The 21221-nt window shown below is 38.1% G+C and overlaps 1 protein-coding gene across 1 annotated transcript in view; it reads left to right on the top strand.

The window, feature by feature from the left end:
* Positions 1-20248, top strand: part of LOC134795572 (transmembrane protein 184B) — a 41084-nt gene extending 20836 nt beyond the window's left edge. Inside the window, exons 3-8 of the mRNA XM_063767465.1 lie at positions 2155-2320; positions 7053-7279; positions 12431-12632; positions 14130-14365; positions 15140-15224; positions 20066-20248. Of these exons, the coding sequence (XP_063623535.1) occupies positions 2155-2320; positions 7053-7279; positions 12431-12632; positions 14130-14365; positions 15140-15224; positions 20066-20220 (1071 nt within the window). The 3' untranslated portion in view covers positions 20221-20248. The remainder of the gene's footprint in view (positions 1-2154; positions 2321-7052; positions 7280-12430; positions 12633-14129; positions 14366-15139; positions 15225-20065) is intronic.
* Positions 20249-21221: the final 973 nt, after the last annotated feature.

The following is a 21221-nucleotide window of genomic DNA, read 5'->3' as shown; positions in this document are numbered from 1 at the left end:
TGATTGCTTGATTAGATATGGTCGAACGGGTGACACAAACTATATTTGCAATAATTTACTATGTTATGGCGATACTTCAACCCTCCAATTAATATTCGCAGTCTGCGCTGCGAAATTCATTTCTTGGTAGAGTTTTTGATAATATTTAGAGAATCGAACATTTTCTAACTGTTAGAACAGTCTCTTATTGTTGAGATTTTACATTGCATTTAAAGTCAATCAAGGTTTCCATTACAGATTTATTCAAATCATCATCATTCAATTTAAGAGCTGGGCTCTTGTCGGTGCAGCGTGAATAGCGTGATGAAGTTGTCTCCACCTTGGTCGATCCGAAGCCAGCCCCTTAATGTCCTGGCGGCTTAGCACGGTCGCGTTTTTATCCCTTGTCACCATGCCTGTCACGTTCTAACAAATATGTAAGTGCGAAAGGGACGCGCATAGTGATAGTCGATAAAAATGGAACCGTGCTGAGCCCGCTGGTACGACACGGCCCCTCATGCTCCTTTACTTGGCTCATATAACTCTTTCTTGGTCTTCCCCTCCCCCTCCTTCCATTTATTTTGCCTTCTATGATGTTTCTGATGAAGTGGTCGTGTCGTAGCACGTGGCCGATCATTTTTCCTCTTCTATATTTATTCAAATATTTCAAATACAAAATGCTAAAACCATCTTCATCATTCTGCTAAACCGTACTGCATTTCGATCGGCAGTTTAATATCAACCGAAGTCTTCCTCCGTTGGACTCATTTTAGTTCTGTTCGCACTTTGTTAATAATGTATTCGGACGCTAACAGTAATGACAGCGCATCACGTCACGTAATGTTTGACAGGAACACGGTACTCGTACACTCAAAGTTACTTTTACGGAGCTAGGTCGATCTGCATACGATTGTGGAAATAAGAGAGTAGACGGCAATCAAGGAGTAATGAATAAACAGTTTTATATTGTAAAAATGTATCCAAATAAATAAAATCAACCGACAACGTGGTTTACATTATAACTCTCAACGTTTTTAAAATAGTTTTCTTAAAAATTGTATTTTTCGAATTATCCGTTTTATCCGGATATCAACTTAATCTAAATCCGGATACCAAATTGTACCGAAATCCGGATAAAACGGTTATCCGGATATCCGGAATGCAAGCCCTAGTTCCAACCTTACATATTAATAAAATAGTGCAGTAAATCTATATTTAAAATCAAGCTATAAACGTCCCATTGTTTATGTCACTCTGATCAATAGTTGGTAACGTGCCTGTGACACAATATTTGTGTAAGTACTTACGCTACAGGAATTTTCTCTAATGCAGCATTTTATTACTTTACTGCTTGAACTTTACAAACGTGAGAGGTCGTGGTTGCGAAACAATGATCACTGACTAAACCTAGATCCTCTATACTTACGGTATTTATACAACGATATAGCGCAATACAAATAATAACTTCAACGTCTTCAACTGTCAACATCCTGTCACTCCTAGGAAGCCAAAAATAAATATAACATATTAATTTTTCCCACAGTTTCGTTGTGGTTTCGTTCAACTGTAAAGTGGCCCACAGATTGCCAGTTCGCCGGACGATATCAGCCTGTCAGTTAAACGCAAAACTTGACAGTTCCGAACAACTGACAGGCTGATATCGTCCGGCGAACTGGTAATCAGTGGGCCTTAATTCTCCTCGTGGTCTGAGTATTTATCAATAATAAAGTGACATGTTTGCGTACGTTATGTTACGTACATATGATTCACTGCTTAACTAAGTCCAAGTAGGAAAATGCCTACTAATGTGGGAACACTAAAATTGTTGGATAATCTGTTATAATAGTCTGAAAAAATCCAAACATCTGCTAAATCAGCGTCGTTGCACTATGTGCTCCGACACATGCTGAGTGGTATACTCTTTGAGACAACAAGTTACAACACTATGTCATAATATATGTATTTAATATTTGTTAATCTTAAGATTGTTGAGTCAAATAAATTCTTTTCATTTCATAAATCTGCTCGCAGTCTGGACGCAATTCATAGTCGTATAAGCTTTGAACTCCGAGCAAATTTAGAACCTCCTATCTACCGACGTGCGCGAAAGCAGGGTATCACAACTAAATGTGTTTAATATTGCCCATTGATAATAAAGATTGTTTTGTTCACCAGATTTACCAGCACCTGCGCTGGTACACGAACCCCTCGGAGCAGCGATGGATCGTGCGCATCCTGTTCATCGTGCCCATCTACGGCTGTTACAGCTGGATCTCGCTGTTGTTCTTCAACGGAGACTCCTACTACGTGTACTTCTTCACAGTTAGGGACTGCTATGAAGGTACGTCTACCAGCTATACACAAACCCCTCGGAGCAGCGATGGATCGTGCGCATCCTGTTCATCGTGCCCATCTACGGCTGTTACAGCTGGATCTCGCTGTTGTTCTTCAACGGAGACTCCTACTACGTGTACTTCTTCACAGTTAGGGACTGCTATGAAGGTACGTCTACCAACGATACACAAACCCCTCGGAGCAGCGATGGATCGTGCGCATCCTGTTCATCGTGCCCATCTACGGCTGTTACAGCTGGATCTCGCTGTTGTTCTTCAACGGAGACTCCTACTACGTGTACTTCTTCACAGTTAGGGACTGCTATGAAGGTACGTCTACCAGCTATACACAAACCCCTCGGAGCAGCGATGGATCGTGCGCATCCTGTTCATCGTGCCCATCTACGGCTGTTACAGCTGGATCTCGCTGTTGTTCTTCAACGGAGACTCCTACTACGTGTACTTCTTCACAGTTAGGGACTGCTATGAAGGTACGTCTACCAGCTATACACAAACCCCTCGGAGCAGCGATGGATCGTGCGCATCCTGTTCATCGTGCCCATCTACGGCTGTTACAGCTGGATCTCGCTGTTGTTCTTCAACGGAGACTCCTACTACGTGTACTTCTTCACAGTTAGGGACTGCTATGAAGGTACGTCTACCAACTATACACAAACCCCTCGGAGCAGCGATGGATCGTGCGCATCCTGTTCATCGTGCCCATCTACGGCTGTTACAGCTGGATCTCGCTGTTGTTCTTCAACGGAGACTCCTACTACGTGTACTTCTTCACAGTTAGGGACTGCTATGAAGGTACGTCTACCAACTATACACAAACCCCTCGGAGCAGCGATGGATCGTGCGCATCCTGTTCATCGTGCCCATCTACGGCTGTTACAGCTGGATCTCGCTGTTGTTCTTCAACGGAGACTCCTACTACGTGTACTTCTTCACAGTCAGGGACTGCTATGAAGGTATGTCTCGTAGAAATGAGCTGGAGACAAACGAGTACTCTTACATTCAAATGTGTCGAAGACGAGCTGCTAAACTTCACTCCCAGTCAAGTCTACCCAAGAGTAATACGAGTAGTAGCTTACAACGTCCACAGTGGTTTTTACTTTTTTAGTGTTTTGCTTAGGGACATAACCTTTAATCTCCAACTGACGGCTCTTTAAGCCTTATTTAGACGGTTCAAGAACATGCATGCAGTTTTTGTTATATTGCGGTATTTGGTCGATCGACTGAATTCGCTGTAGTTATCTTGTATCTACATTATAATATAAAATAACGCAAAGCCAATAAAAATGAACAAGCATGAAAAAAGGAGCGAATGTTCAAATATCACGGATCGGTATCGGTAATTTAAAGTTCTGAGTAGACCTGTTAAATTTTCCAGAGCAAATTGGTCCTCGACACTCTCGACAGGGCATCCTGCAATGTTTTTTAATTAAACTAAACCGACCATTCCACAGGTCGCGTTCTAAAAGTTCATCTGAAAGTTTTAGTTCGATACCTAGCGTATAATGTAATTTCAGTTTAGTCTTTGAAAAGGATAAAAAAGTTTTTATTTATTTTGCATGTATAAAATAATATGTAGATCTATGTAGAGTTAGACCAAGAAAAGTCTGCAGATATTTTGACAGCACACAGCACAGCAGTGCAGGTGTTATTTTAAACGTCAAACTTCTATGAAATTATGACGTATAAATAATAACACTGGCACTGCATGTGCTGTCAAAAGCTCTGCAGACTTTTCTTGGTCTAACTCTACCACCAACTCCACCAAACGCATTCGCTTTCTTTTTTAGGGTTCCGTACCCAAAGGGTAAAACGGGACCCTATTACTAAGACTCCGCTGTCCATCCGTCCGTCCGTCCGTCTGTCACCAGGCTGTATCTCGTGATCTGTGATAGCTAGACAGCTGAAATTTTCACGTATGATGTATTGCCGCTATAACAACAAATACTAAAAACAGAATAAAATAAAGATTTAAGTGGGGCTCCCATACAACAAACGTGATTTTTGACCAAAGTTAAGCAACGTCGGGCGGGGTCAGTACTTGGATGGGTGACCGTTTTTATAGACAATGGTACGGAACCCTTCGTGTGCGAGTCCGACTCGCACTTGGCCGGTTTTTTTTTGGTATCAGATTTGACTATACATGTTTTCGTCGAATCTTGTTTTTCTATCATTCTGGCGATTATATGTCCGCTTACTTGTATTGGCCATTGGTATAAATAGTATCCACGATATTGTTCCTGGCACAGACCTTGGAGTAAGATAATAATGTATATTTGCTGGAAATTGAACAATGACCCGCTTAATTGTGAATGTCGCAATTTATTCACACACGACATGGGTTTATTATTTCGTAATCCTGTACCTACTACTACGTTTAACATTTGTTCAATATGTACATAAAGGCGGCTCGCCATACCAATCCGAAAGTAAGTCGAAGGTATTAACTACTACTATATGTGGGATATTTAAGAGAGAGAGTTTGACGGTGCCAATAGGGTTCTATAGACGCTCTGCCACTGATATATTTGTAGAATGACATCTATTAAAGTAGGTAAAGTAAAGTAAGTAAAGTAAATCATTTATTCTGCCTCAAATGTGGTGCATAAGTTGGAAATAAGTGCAATATACATGAAACACAGGACGCACACATTTTACCAGCAACTGGCATGCAAAATAACACAAAATATAGTATAAAATATCAATGAAGAACAAAAATAAACATTAAATATAAAACAGAATCTAATATACTACAACTACTTATTTACAATGTTATACATATATATTATTATATTCCTACAGTACACAGGGAAATTCATTTTATTAATGTTTTCACAAACTAAATGAAAAAACACCGACAAGCTATTAATATTTTGTAAACTGCTTATATTTTATTTATAATGTTTATTGATCATGTCTGCTCGGCCGCCCAGGCATTGACTTGAAATTCCTAATACCTATTACATATATATAATTATTGTGTCTACAATCTACATATCGGGACTTGTTTGCTATTAGGAAAACTTCAATAATTTAAGAATAAAACAATAATAAACGATACAGTGCTAATAAGTTTCTACTCATATAAGGGTCACTTGCACCAATCACTAAACCGGGGTTAACCGGTTAAACCTGGAGTTACCAGTACAATTTGACACTGGGTTAACGATTTAACCGTTTAACCCCGGGTTAGTGGGATGGTGCAAGTGGCGCTAAGTTTCAAATCATTTTATATTGGGCAGAGGAAAAAAAAGTTTACAGAAAAACTATAATAATTAGCTTTTCCTTTTTTCTAAGAAAAAAATCCATATCAAAGCCAGTCTCTGGAAAGGACTCCTTCATTTACATGTTAACCGCCCACTTTGTTAATTGTACTTATAATAATAATAATAGGTATTTTCAAGGTTTTCTTTAATTATGCCAGCAACCAAGCCATAGATAATACGTTTCATTGAATTCTTTATTCGTTCATTTATTACCGGTTTATACAAGCTAACTCCATCGACTGTAACGTTACAGTGTGAAAATGCCATAATAAACGTCATATTATCATAGAAATTTGCCTGTCTGTCACGGTTAGCTTCGCTCGACTATCATATTTCTATGTATTGTATGGGTTAATTTAAACACATATTTTATAACAATATATATAAAGCAAAGTTTATTAAGCACGAGAAAAAACAAGAATAAGAATTCAATAACAACTTCAATCACATTTCGAGAGCATGCCATATGCCGATGGCCAGGAATACAGTAAGAAGTACAGGTTTATACTATTCTACAGAAATCAAACCTCTAACACTATGATAGTCTAAAAGTTTGACCTCAATTATACTAAAAGTCCGATCTATTTCTGAATGATTTGGAATGCTATATGAAGACAAAAATAAATGAAATCCGCCGAGGCGCATGGCTATAAAAGTAAAAACGTGTACCTACATGTGCAATTGCCCTAGTCTGTAATTTTAATCACTCAACGTTATAAAACATTAATGTACCTGCCTTGTGGAAGAAATCACGACCGCACATAAATTGTGATTTACAAGCAACAAAACGGCGACAATGCAAGCAATATAACTTTGTTAGCGTTACTATTACAGACTGCAAGATCATGTATGTCTAATTGTCTATGTTTCACACCAATAGACAAAGGTATTCTCTTTCATAACAATCGGTCAATGTATACAAATTGGTTATAAATGGTAACATAGATATGTATAGATACCTAAATGAGCCTGTCATTGTTTTTTTATCCTGCTATTCTTAGTCAGAAAGATTGGCCTAATATTGCCATATACCAAGATGCGTGATGAAAAAAGGTAGGGAGGATTTTGCCCAGCAGTGGGACACAATAGTCTAACAAATAATATTCTTAATCTAAGAATATACAAAGTCAAAGTTACATATGATAAATATTCTCGTATTTGCAGTTCCTAAAGTAATAAGCAGTTAGGGGTGAGCCTCAGCTATGTGTAAATCAGGTATTTATGCTTATCCGAAGATTATCGTTACTTGACTTATTTGGCTAAATCAACATATTAATGTTAGTGATAGTATAACTGTTAGTATGTATTGTATATATATATATATATATATATATATATATGTGAACACTTTGTGCACGTTTTGCTTATCGAAAAAAAAAAACATGGTTGTGTTAAGAAAAAAACCCGCGCCTTCCCTCTAGACATCCAATATTTATCAAATTTATATTTGTTCCAGCGTTCGTGATCTACAGCTTCCTGTCCCTGTGCTACGAGTACCTAGGAGGCGAGGGCAACATCATGTCCGAGCTGCGAGGCAGGCCCGTGCGCGCCTCCTGCGTCAACGGCACGTGCTGCCTCGCCGGCGCCACCTACACCATCGGCTTCCTGCGCTTCTGCAAGCAGGCCACGCTGCAGTTCTGTCTCGTCAAGCCTGTCTGCGCTTTCATTATTATATTCCTACAGGTAAGCGATAGTAAAAAAAAACAGCAAAAAAAAACGGTCACCCATCCAAGTACTGACCCCGCCCGACGTTGCTTAACTTCGGTCAAAAATCACGTTTGTTGTATGGGAGCTCCACTTAAATCTTTATTTTATTCTGTTTTTAGTATTTGTTATAGCGGCAATAGAAATACGTCATCTGTGAAAATTTCAACTGTCTAGCTATCACGGTTCGTGAGATACAGCCTGGTGACAGACGGACGGACGGACAGACAGACGGACGGACGGACGGACAGCGAAGTCTTAGTAATAGGGTCCCGTTTTACCCTTTGGGTACGGAACCCTAAAAAGTATCTAAAAGTTTCTTGTGATATCTTACATATTTATTAAATGCATTGTCCGGCTACAAAAGCATAGATCTAGGACTCGGTCGCTATAACTGGAGTGCTCTTTCAACTTTCGCTTTTTGACACAAAACTGTTATAGTGATGTATTTGTTCAGCTTTCCATGTCATTCTTACAATAATTCCACGAATTGTACGCGTGAGCATAACCAAGGCTTTCCTAGTATGTCTCAATAGGGAAAACAATGATTGAAACAAAGCTAGCATTGAATTCAACACGAGTACCTATGGTCAATGTAATAATAATTTATTAAAATAAGAATAAGTATTACTGCTTCACATAACTGATATCCAGTGATTTGATATGGTTCGATCCCGATTTGAGACAATATAGAAAAATCGTAGTTTCGTGTCCCTTTTAATAACCTGAAGGGTTCTGTAGAATGTTGATTTTCACAAATAAGAGGACTAATCAGGGGTAGTTACAAGCTTCCTTATAAAGGAACATATTTTTAGATATCCATTCTAAAGTAATAATGTAAAAAAATATTTAGTCGAATTCACAACCTCCAAATATGTAGAAATCGGTCAAAATACGAATATGCGATTCGCACGTGAATAATATAGAAACCAAGTCGATTTAAAATGTAAATGATGTTATTCACGTTCACGCAATGCAAAAGTTGCGATAAGGATAAGTCCAGCTCAAGGACATTTTAAGCACATCGATCGTTCGCAAATTAGCTCAGTAAAGGTCGTGCTCAATTTCCTATACAACTGAATACTACTCGTCAGACAAATGACATTCATTAAAATATATTATTGTCACTTATTATGCAATAAATGTTTAATTAAAATAAACTAACCTAAATAGAACGAGGCTTGTGAGGTTTTTTTGGGAAAAACAACACAGACATATCTGCTTGATAAAAAATAAATTTGTGAGATTTCATGCAATGCTGTTTGTAGGTATATCTTTATTTTACAGTAGGTAATAAAACTGAGAATTCAGCCTAAAATTGTTTTGCTTTTGAATACGTACCCAAATAGAAACATCTTTTTCTTTGTTTTCTTTCCAAATACAGATATATCTTAAATTTTTGACAGTACTAGTTTTAAAATATCTGCCACTGACGAATTGTTCTAGTACATATAGGGACTTATAAGCTTTTAGAAAATTACTTGAGACGCGTAGTCTGATCCGTTACTTTTGAAATTTACAAATAATAATTGACGAATAGTTGCCGGTAGTTATAATCTTATAATTGGATACAGAACTTGTAACATTAAGAATAATACTTAATTCTGCATGTTTACGTGCATAACCACAAGTGCATTGCGCCGGTATGAATAATGCATGCCTTACAAAATTGTAACAAGGTTTAGCCACGGTGCAACTGCAACGTAATGGTTTACGACTGCATCGCGTCTTGATCCGAACTCCATTTTATGTCGATGCGGGAAAATTATTGCTTGTTTGAGTCAGTAAATGGAATAGTCGATGTATAAAATTCACAATATCGCTACTTTAACTTGTAAACATGTTATAAGTAAGTTAACAAATTGTGACTACTTTAAAAAAAACTCGTATCTTGTTCTGTAAATCAAAAGAAAAATGTGGTAACTATGTATGTGATGCATACTGAGTTACTGCGTTTTAACTTTGAGCAGCAGTGCGAGATGTACGAGATTTTTTCAAAGTAATGACGAAATGTAAAAACATATCTTTTTGTTTGGCTGTGTTACATTTTCAAGGATAAGGATAAACTTAATCGAGGAAATAGAATAAAAAAAATGAAAAGCAATGTCCATTAAAATATAAGTATATTCAAGTTGTTAAAAAGAGCGGAATGCCTACAATAGTACATTATTGTCGAGGCTCGGAAGTAGCAACTTGCAGGCTGAGGATTCGTATTAAACGGACGACCTTGGGAGTCCGTTTAATTGAATCCGAAGCCAGCAAGTAGCCTTCCAGCCGAGTCATATATAGTGCTTTTCTCAAAAATGGTGCAAGAAATATAAATATAATAGAAATATTTTACAGAATCAACGTTCTTACGTATATATTTTCACAGAAAAAAGTAGAAACAATTGAAAAAATTAGCTTTGCCGCCTTTTTATTTTTTTAATTAATAAATAGAAGTGTATTTTTCTGCCGAAAATACGCCAACCTATTTGAGACAGCTAAATAGGGGCTATTCATAAATTACGTCATTTCAAATTAGGGGGGGGGGGGGGGTCTGGACATCGGATGACGGTAGCATGAAGTAGGAGGAAATGGGGTCATTTGAAGCATGATTTTTGGATGATTATAGGGGGGGGGGGGGGGGTCCAAAATCGTCAAAAATCGATGACGTAATTTATGGACAGCCCCATAGTCGCGGTACCAACATTATAATTATAAGTACTAATCATGTCTTTGGCTGTTTAATGGGCTTGTGTCTTTATTTGATATGGCCATTTCAACTTTTAAAAAGTTTGGAACACGACAAATAATGGAATTTGTATGCAACATTGCAGTCCCAAAATCGAGACTGCAATGTTTTTAACTTTTTAATTTTTGACTGACCATAAACTACGCGCTTCGCGACCAATTTTTTAAACGTCAAGTCAAAGTCGACTTTGCCGTCCATTTTTGAGAAAAATAATATGGTTGCAGCATGGTCTAATAAAACATGGTCTTCCATTCCCAGAGTGACACGGGCCTACGTCACAATAACATTGCCACTTTATTTCAACATAACATGTTACATGGGTACATTATACCTATGGTTAATAAGTTAAAATATTTCTTTATAATTTTATAATTTTCATTTATATGTATTTTAGCTTAAATTTTACAATAACACGTCATTTTTAATTACTCGTTAGCAATATCTTCCGATTCACGAAATAAATTTCAGACTTTCGGGTAATTCTGTTTATACTACTGGCAACACAGGATAGCGCTGTGCACATTTGACAATTCGGATCTAGATAACTTCATGCCCTGACCGTCATCCTTGTCGAACGCGTGTTAATTGTTATTTCCTTCTCGCTCAGTGTCAGCAGTCGCAGTGTTTTCCAAACTTTTCACGTCGTAAGCTTGGTAATTAATGTGTAACTGTGAATTAGTTTTCTTGTATAGATAAATAAAGTTTAATTTAATACATTAGATTTGTTTTATTTTACTATGTTTCTACATGAATAACTTAAAATTAATGCCGTTAAAATAATTTTCACCGTTGGTTAAAATTCTCCCACATTTCAAAGTTTGAGAACCTGTAAACAGCATGATGACGTAGGCGCGTGTCAGTTAGGTCATACGCGAATCTCGGAATGGAGTACCAGGCGGAGTATATTATTATACCATGGGTTGCAGGGCTGGCAGCAGTGCCTGCGCAGTAAGCGCAGTATTTTCCTCTGTGTCCAGGAAAAGAAAACATGAAATGAAATACATGAACGAATACCTTTTTTTTTATTGACATCATTTTCTATGATTTGTACTTTCTAGTACTGAAACTGATTTAATTTTTCTATTGACATTGTTTTATTTTTATATTTTTTACTATTGTGACATTTTGACGTTTTTATTTCGATTTAAATTGTTTTGATTTGTTATGTACTAATTTTATATTATTTTATGTTTTGATGTTCGGTTCTAATTCTTATTATTATTCTGAAAAACGATCATCATACGACAAGTAGTACAAGCTGAAATGTATGTATATTTTACCTGTATGAAAATTGTATATTGAGATAAATAAACTAAACTAACTAAAAAGGCAGTTAAATAAAAAAGTACATTTTCACTTTCACACAGAAATTTCACTATCCAATACTATTTAAACTCAATTTTCGAAAAAAAAAACACCTGTTTTATAACCCCGTATCAATCAGTATTCGTCACACATTTTATCTAGATTTAAGAACGGGTTGAGATAAATAAAGGGTCTTATCTTAATTATCTTTTTATTGTATATGTATACATAGATATACTTGTTTATAACCATACCACTGTCTGTTCGTTGGAATATTTGTGTACTCATTTGCATATGAATTGCAACCAGTTTGGAAATAACGTCATGCCGCAACTAGGATAATAATTGAATGTTCTAAATTAATTGCATACATCGCTCGTAGGTATGTAAATGTATGTTTGTGTTAAATACATTCATCAGTAATTATCGTTGCAGACACACGATTGTTTTAGCTAAATGATCTCATTTATGATTCGATTTAAAAAAGATCTGGAGCCCAATGTTGATTTTATTTTTTAGTTCTAAAACTGTTATGGATTTAGTCTGTCAGCTGTCAACAGTTTCCTGAAATATTGTCACAGAAATCTGCTATTCGTCTTTATTAATTAAACACAATGTATTAACTATGGTATACAATAAGCGTGACAGACGTTTCTAGAAGTACCCGTTTAAGTAGATATTTATGAATATTATGTGTGTTATTAAACGACTTGTAGATTAGATAACGAAAGCGAGAAAATAGTTCTTTGTTAATTTTAAGTAGGTACTTATTTGTTTTCTAACTTTTCTACATAATATCCCTGAATAAATAATATTAAACAAATATAATTGTGAAGAGATCTTCTCAGAAGTGGGGCAAAACGTAGGTTAAGCTAAGACACAAGTTTTCTTTATCAAAGTATATAAATCTAATCAATACTTACTACATGGATGTCAGTTATTAAAAAGGATCTCTCCAATAACAATTTAGATCCAGCGACGACCCAGAAACGATATCTCTGGAGGAGGATTAGGAGAGCCAACCCCAATAAGAAATGGGCCAAGGCCGGAAGAAGAAGAATATAAATCTAATCAATATACTTTCTTTTCAGTCGGCAGGGCACTACCACGACGGCGACTGGAGCCCCAACGGCGGCTACCTGTACATCACGATCGTGTACAACTTCTCCGTGAGCTTGGCGCTCTATGGGCTGTTCCTGTTTCTCGGCGCCACCCGCGAGATGCTCAAGCCGTTCGACCCCGTGCTCAAGTTCTTCACCGTCAAGTCCGTCATCTTCCTCTCGTTCTGGCAAGGTATGTGACGTCACTGCTCCGTCAGTACTCTCTAAGGATTGATCCTCGGTGTCCCCTGTGAGATGCTCAAGCCTTTCGACCCCGTCCTCAAGTTCTTCATCGTCAAGTCCGTCATCTTCCTCTCGTTCTGGCAAGGTACGTGACGTCACAAACAGGTTGGTATCTTATTGTCCTTACCCGAACACCAAAATACCCCAGAGACCCGTTGATCTTGTTTTAGGAAAAATGTTTATCGCGCAAACAATACAGTCTACAACAGAGTTGACCGAATCTGGATATTCTATGATAGATAAGCAGCGATTACAACCTGAGTGACCTGAATACTCGAAATAGTTCCAGATATTCACTGTTATATATTGATCAATATTCGCTAAGGAAGCCTTACGTAGTTGTAATCCAAGCGCAAAAAATTCTTAAAATGAGCTTACACATACATACAATATCAATTATTTGGTTCGATATTAGAAGTAGTGGTAAAGAGGTCAAATGAATTGATCACTTTGAGGGATATTTCACATAACACGGGTTTACCTTATTATTCATAAAATTTTACGGGCCTGATTTAGTTAAATTATGTTTTATCCTTTTCTTACAAATACATAAGTCGTAATGACAGATAAACACAAACGATTATTGACTAATTGAGGCTTGTAGCGCGTTTTTGAATAAGGGGGTTAGTCTTCAACTATGACAAGTTCAAGGTCAACATGTACTGCATCAGTTTCGCTATATATATTATGTTTTAAATCCAATCGTTGAACTTGAGTATCACAACACAATCTCCGCGCATCGACCCCCGAGCCCATTGTACCAGTAATAATGAAGTGTAGCCAATTAAAACAGTGTGCGCGCATGAAAAACGGCCAACAAAGGTTCAATCACGTCTGTAACGAACGCAAAAAAGCACGCATTGTGTGTACGGTTTAATCCATTCTTCTCACATCGTTTTAATAAATCTATATAATAGGTAGTCGTAATCAGCTTTCCAGTGAAACCCCGGTAGTTTGTCTGGAATGTTAGTATTTGATTGAACCTGCTGCGCATATCTTGTTCTCTAACAAGATATGCGCAGCAGGTTTTAACATATTTAACAACGGATGCATATAATTATATTTTGTTTTTCAAAAGTTCGCCTTTTTCTGTCTTATTAACTTGAATTTCAACGAAATTCTTAGTAGACACTCTCTTTATTTTCCAACTTTAATTTAAGAAAATGGCAACGGTATTCCTGAATCACAGTTGACTTAGCTACTAGATGAACTATATAAAACTACTTGTGGTGGTGGTGAAAGATACCTTATAAAGGTATCTTCAATATCTGTATTATTGTTCCTTTGACTTCTTTGGACACATTAAAAGAGCCGTTTTTGTGCGTTGCGTTATTTAAACATTTTAGAAAAAATAGTCGTTTAAAACGCCCGTGACATTAACCCCTATAACTTTTTAAATGATAATAAGCGTTTCTAAATAATTCTAATCCATAATATTACCTTCCAGGCGTCGCCCTAGCCATCCTAGAGAAGGCCGAAGTAATAATGCCGATAACGGACGCTAACAACGTGCCCACCACGGCCGGTACCGTGTCCGCCGGCTACCAGAACTTCCTGATCTGCATCGAGATGCTGGCGGCGGCCGTGGCGTTGCGCTACGCGTTCCCGGCCGCCGTGTACGCGCACGCGCACCGCGACCCGCACCGCTCCGTCACTATGCAGTCCATCTCCAGTAGCTTGAAGGTGGGTACAACTAATAGCTAGAGGACGCTAACAACGTCCCCACCACGGCCGGTACCGTGTCCGCCGGCTACCAGAACTTCCTGATCTGCATCGAGGTGCTGGCGGCGGCCGTGGCGCTGCGCTACGCGTTCCCGGCCGCCGTGTACGCGCACGCGCACCGCGACCCGCACCGATCTGTCACTATGCAGTCCATCTTCAGTAGCTTGAAGGTGGGTACAACTAATAGCTAGAGGACGCCAACAACGTGCCCACCACGGCCGGTACCGTGTCCGCCGGCTACCAGAAATCCTGATCTGCATCGAGATGCTGGCGGCGGCCGTGGCGCTGCGCTACGCGTTCCCGGCCGCCGTGTACGCGCACGCGCACCGCGACCCGCACCGCTCGGTTACTATGCAGTCCATCTCCAGTAGCTTGAAGGTGGGTTAAACTGATACCTGACGGTCCGAGCGTAGACTTTTTACAGTCCTGCCTTAGCCTTGGGCTCATGATAGCAGTAAAGCGTGTAAGCGAACGCGCACTGCGGCCCGCACCGCTCCGTCACTATGCAGTCCATCTCCAGTAGCTTGAATGTTCATGTATTCAACTGACGGTCTTTCCACCGCGATACAACCGACTGACTATTTTTTTAATTCATGATAGCATCTAAAGTTTAGCATCTAATCTATCATCTGACAAAGTATCAAGCGGGAGGCGATGACTGACGATATTTGCTCCTGGCCCGCGGTCTATAATGTTTTATTCTCTGAAACTAACTGTTTTTTTTTTCATTTTCAGGAGACCATGAACCCCAAGGACATAATGACAGACGCGTTCCACAACTTCCACCCGCAGTACCAGCAGTACACGCAATACAGCTCCGGTGAGTACGATACCCCGCCTCGCTCAGCTCGCATGCCATTGTAGCCTGATTATTTATTATTTTGCTCGTTTGTCTAATCTGCCGTACTGTGATAGATTATAGAAGACTTGAATGACTTTGAGTCGTATTCCGTTGCAATAAAGCTCAGAGAAAATGACTGGTTTGCTGATGCCAACTGATCAAAAATGCAATTAAACTGCTAGTGCTAGTAGCTTTATACTCGTTATTTGTAGGCGTCATTATCCATACAGAAAGAAAAAAAGGGGATAATATAATATAAAGTCAGCTGTCTAACAAACGTATCCACTTTAGTATAGGTTGGGAAGTGGATACAACCTAACCTATCGGTTGGGACATGCACTTACTTGTGCTACGTATTATACTGAATTTGGTAAAACGAACCTAAACGATTATTATGTAGCATTATTAATGATAATTATGTATGACTGGGTTATGTAAATAGTCAACAATATAGTGATTTATGCATTAAAGTTTATTGAAAAAAAAAATATCTATAAACAAAATACGTTCCTAATATGTACCTAAAAATAAGCAAAATTCACACATATAAATCAACAAAAATGACGTTGGTATCAAAATAGATCAATAAATATGTTGATGAACTACATTATAAATATTTTCTAGATTTATTTTACCAACCATCCATTATTTCGGTCTTTTCATAGTTAGTAGTTTCATAATCAATTAATCAGATTTGAAATTGATTTCAAAATAACATTCTACAATACTGTTATGTTTTGTTTTCCCTACTCACCCCGATAGTGTTAGAGTCCTTCTTATGATTTCCATTATTTTCTTTCAGATGTCACTTCTCACCTGCCTTATGAGAAACTATAAGCTCTGCCATAGCTGTGCTGTGCATGAAGTGCATTGCTGTATTTGTGTCCGTACCATACATATACATACATACGAGTAACCTCCGAGCATGGGAACACCACTAACATGAATCCAAGCTTCTGTTTTAATCAGACATCGTAAATTTTATAGCATTTTCGGTGCAGTGGAGTGGTGTTAACGGAATCGGTATAGTGTGGTATAGATAATTCCAACTGAAATGGTAAATTAAGGTTCATAATAACGTAATTAACGCTACTTAATCAATAGGGTTGAAATTATTTAATACCAATTCCGTTAACACCAAAAATGCAATATATAAAATTTACGATGTCTGGTTATAATTAACTTCAAAACGGCATCTTATATAGGTAAAAACTTTACTAAAGCCCTTCTTGCTTGTGTGCGTGTACAGTTTGCAAAAAAAAACGCATAAGCTTAATAAATGATATAAATATTTAATATAAGATGTCTCATGATTGAACTTGACAACTTTAATGCGTGATTTTCGGTTAAATTTACGGAGATTTTTTTATATTTGTACAAACTACTTAAAACTCTTTTTATATGCAGTAGTCGTCGACTATAGATACTTACTATGTTCAGGAAATGATGCCATATTGATCTGAATTCAAATTCGATGTTTTTAAATTTACTTCTGTGGTAAACTATTATATTGTATATTCGTCAACAACGCACAAAATCGACAACTATTTATATTTTATCCTGACAATAGGGACCGTGCGCGTTGGAGGGTCTGCCATCTTGTGGCCTGAATCGAAAACATATGTGCACATGTACATTGTCAAAGCAAGTGCTGCCATCTACCGTTCTCGTCGGTACGTTTCCTTGTGCATAGTAGGTTCTTCCATCTTGTGGGCTACATCGGAAGCATAAACGACACATTTACGCCTTGCGCCAAAAAGCTGACGGCTCATATAGTTCATGCACGGGGCCTATAGAATCTTCAGTGGTCAGCAATAATCAAATTTGAAAGATAAGCAAACAGTGAGTTTGCAAACTATACGTTACATTACAAATTTCAAAAATGGAACGTCTATTCGAACACTTCACTCACACATTCAACAGGGGCTTTAGCTAAGTTGTTTACCTATACTCGGAGTAAAATAAGAATTGATTTTTAACAGTTACGAATTGACCCTTATATATATGAAGATAAGACCTACCATTTAGGACCACCCTACACTAGTATCTTTTAGGCGTCCGTGTCTTGTCAGCACTATGGAAAATGGCGTCGCTGTGCAGTTGCGCCAACGTTGCGTCGAGCAGCAGCCATAGAGTTGACTAGACGCAGACGCTCGGCAGACCCTAGTGTGGGGTCCCTTAACTGATAGCCTTAGTTTCATACATAAGGGTGAATTCATAACTGTGAAAAATCTATTTTTACATTACTCCGACTATACCATTATAGGGTCAATGATTAGAGCTTATTTATGAGTAAAAATATGATATAGAACTATCAAAGTGATCCCATTAAGGCCTGTCTCCATATCGCGCGGCAAACTATCGAACATTGGCTCGCGAGGCAGCCGCGCGCAATGGATACCGGGTTGGCTCGCGAGACAACTCGATCAGTACGGTTACCATCAGTTTGTCACTGACATAAACGCCGTCGAGAACGTAATTTACTTTCTATACATCTCGCTCGCACTCGCATATTAGTGCAAACGGGATGTATAGAAAGTAAATTACGTTCTCGACGGCGTTTACGTCAGTGACAAACTGATGGTAACCGTACAGATCGCGTTGGCTCGCGAGCCAAGTTTGGTACTAAATTAAAAAATAAAGAAATGTTATCTTTAGATTGCAGTGCCTAGATACATTGACAATTAAAAATATCGCATTGTAATCAAATCAACATCATTTTTAACATAATCGTTGTTCGGGATGTAAATCAAATGATTTGAAGAGGTTTTTCGGTGCTCGGCTATTCGAAGTTATGTTAATATATCATATAAGATGTTTTTTATTTTATTTTCGTAATTAATGAGGTTTTTGGCTAGTCCGACGAAGCTCCTGACAACTAACTAGTTTTAAATAACTTACTTAATAAATAATTAGCCTGAAAATTATTATTAGTAGTGATGAGGCAGGCTGTTGGGTCAAATTCTCTAAATAAAAATACTTGTACATTCAGTTTAATTTCAGTGTAGACTTTCATTCAAAATCGGACTAATCATTGCCATAAGTTTGTTTTCGTACTTACTGCCTATAATGCCTACTGAAACGGAGTCGTAAGCATTTCGTAGTATTTTAATGTTTAATTTTCTGTGATTTTATTTCTTTCTTTTGTATATTATTTTGTTATTCCGTAGTTAGCGGATAAAATCCAATAGAAGAAGCTAGGCTTGATAACGAAGAGCGGCGAAGTAATTTTTATTCTTAAACTAAATTTCTTTTTAGGCTAATTAGTGTATATGAGATTGTTTTTTATTCATATCTGCATGAAGATTTGTATTTGTTGTGATTTCTTACACAGGGTCCAATAGCTTGGGAAATCATGCCTTTGTTCATATCCCAGAGAGACCAAAGAACGGTATGTTAATACAGACCACCGTTTTCTGACTTCAAGACAGCTGTGAATATGCTTTGAATAATAGCCCGTCTTGAATGGAAGTAGAGCATAATATTAGTTGACGCGCTAACATTCAATAGTCAAAACCGGTTTTAGCAGACCCATTGGCTAATATATTTGACTTACTTATATGTAAATAAAAAAAAAATGTATTTCTATTTTAAAATTATTGTTATTTTAATACGTGACTGTTTTAAATCTTTAAATTAACTACACCCCTTTAGTTATAACCGTGCTGTTTAGATATAAGTTACAGATTTTTCGCAGTTAACAGTTTTAAAATGACACTTTGTAAATGGCCTCTCACTAATAAATAAAAGTTTAATTTTATCTCTGAATGGACTTTATTTTTAACTTCAATTTTATGAATCTATAATACCAACCAGCGTTGGAAGGAAGCAAAGGAGGTAAGAATCACTTATTTATGTCGCTTCTTGTTAATAATTTGCGTGCATGCTGCATATGATACATGTCTTTCTCATTGTCATTGTTTAGTTTTAAATTTAGTATAAGTAACTAAGTTTTCCATAATATAAGTATCGACTACAGACATTGTGTCACCGACTGACAAGTTAATTCTAACATATATTGTCTTTCTAATCATAACAATCATACACAACACGATTCAGTGCCACTTCAGTTTATTTTAAGCGATTGTACAATGTTACAAGATTTGTAACATCACAATTTTAATGCCACGCTACATAAGAAACATACGAAGCTCACATAAGAAAGTGTCTTTGAACATTTTTTTTTAATTTACATTATTTATTCACAATGAATGATACTTTTCGACCCTTATATATATATCTCGTCAGAAATGGGTATCTTTCATCCCTATTGTTATAAAGCGCGGAACTTTTGACGAGCTATATCTTCATAATTTTTTTGTTTAATTGACAAAAGAAAAAATACGTTTACAATATTTTTTATATAATGTATAGCCTGTCCGATTTGCTAAGATTAAGTTGGCTATAGTCTTAAATGGCGTACTTGAACTTAGAAAAGCGTACAGATTATATCTATAACTGACGGAATATTTTTTAGAACACTAGCTGTTAGTTAACAGTGTGGGTGATGGTACGTGTACAGTCAACGTCATATAGTAAGTAGCATCCAAAGTATTCAAATAGTTCGGTACGCCATACAAATTATATGCTGTACCGAACTATTTGAATTCTTTGGATGCTACCTACTATACGACGCTGACTGTACAACGTTAACGCGTCGGTCACGAAACGCACGCTCCGCGCTCGCACGCCCAATGCTGACGCCGACTGCCATACATCTGTTTGAACCATTATATGGCGTACGGCATCTTGTGTGCACGCTCGGAACGTGCGTTCAGTGGCCCTCGGGTGGGCAATGTGTAACTCATTGTTCCGTGCAGTGATGCGCGGCAACGCGGCGGCGCCGGCGGGGCGCGCCGACGAGGGCGCGGCGCTGGCGCCCCGGCCGCCGCCGCAGCGCGTCGCCACCATCTCGCACACCCCCAACTACCACGAGAAGACCACGCTGCTCAGCTCCGACGACGAGTTTCAGTGAACATCATCCGAGGCCACCGGTTGCACGAACGTTCTTTAGTCTTTTGTTACAAAGTCATTTTTTATTTGGCGGTAAATAATCGGATTGGTGCGGATGCGAGGTCACGTCGGGTTCCCACGACATTTACGGCTCATTTAGAAGATGTGAGAACTCGAACTCGCATGCAAGTTTCATTACATTGCAGAATATCGGTCTGCTGAATTGGACTTAACCTCAATAGTCCGCAATGTAACTAAAATCGCGCGCCATGTAAACCCTAATTAGAAAGAAATACTGCATCCTGTACCTATTACTGTCGAGTCGAGAACAGTCAATGACATCGTGACGGCGCCTTTAGGATACCTAAAACACCTTTTGGAAATGTCACCGCGAACTTAAACTTTCCATTGAGTTATAGGTATCGGCCGTAGACAAAATTTCTAGTAGACTTCAAATCGACAATTTATGCCATATGGGTGATTTCACAGCTGACCTAGAAGTCGCTTTACGGTATCGTACATTTTGAGGACAAGTTAGTCTAGCGACATCTAGTTTAGCTTCTGACAACCAATAAACGATATAACTGCAATTCGTGCGTCTGCTACCTATAATAATTTTGTCTATAGCTGATTACTTTAATTGACTTTGTTGGACATTAGACCTAATAATTAAAGTTTGTGCAACTGCGTATACTGCTGACAGGTGTACAATCGCCTTAAGATATATCGGAGCGGCCAAGGTGCTCACAAATATCTGAACACGCCTCTATTGTCGAGTCGTTAAGTGCGTGTTCAGATATTTTTGAGCACCTCGGCCGCTCCGATATATCTGATGGCGACTGTACCCAAATGGTGAAATGCAAGATGTATTGGTAAGAGCTTGAATTCATTTCGATGTCAATATTAAGCTATTTCAAATAAAATTGGGTGTACTAATAACGGTATAGACCGACCGCTTAAATGAGTCCTCGCCTGCGCGGTACGGGGGCGACGGGGTAGGACGACTAAGGGTGGCGGGGAACG

This window comes from Cydia splendana, chromosome 12, assembly GCF_910591565.1.
Source record: "Cydia splendana chromosome 12, ilCydSple1.2, whole genome shotgun sequence".
Taxonomy (NCBI): Eukaryota; Metazoa; Arthropoda; class Insecta; order Lepidoptera; family Tortricidae; genus Cydia; species Cydia splendana.
This window is presented reverse-complemented; position numbering and strand designations above follow the sequence as displayed.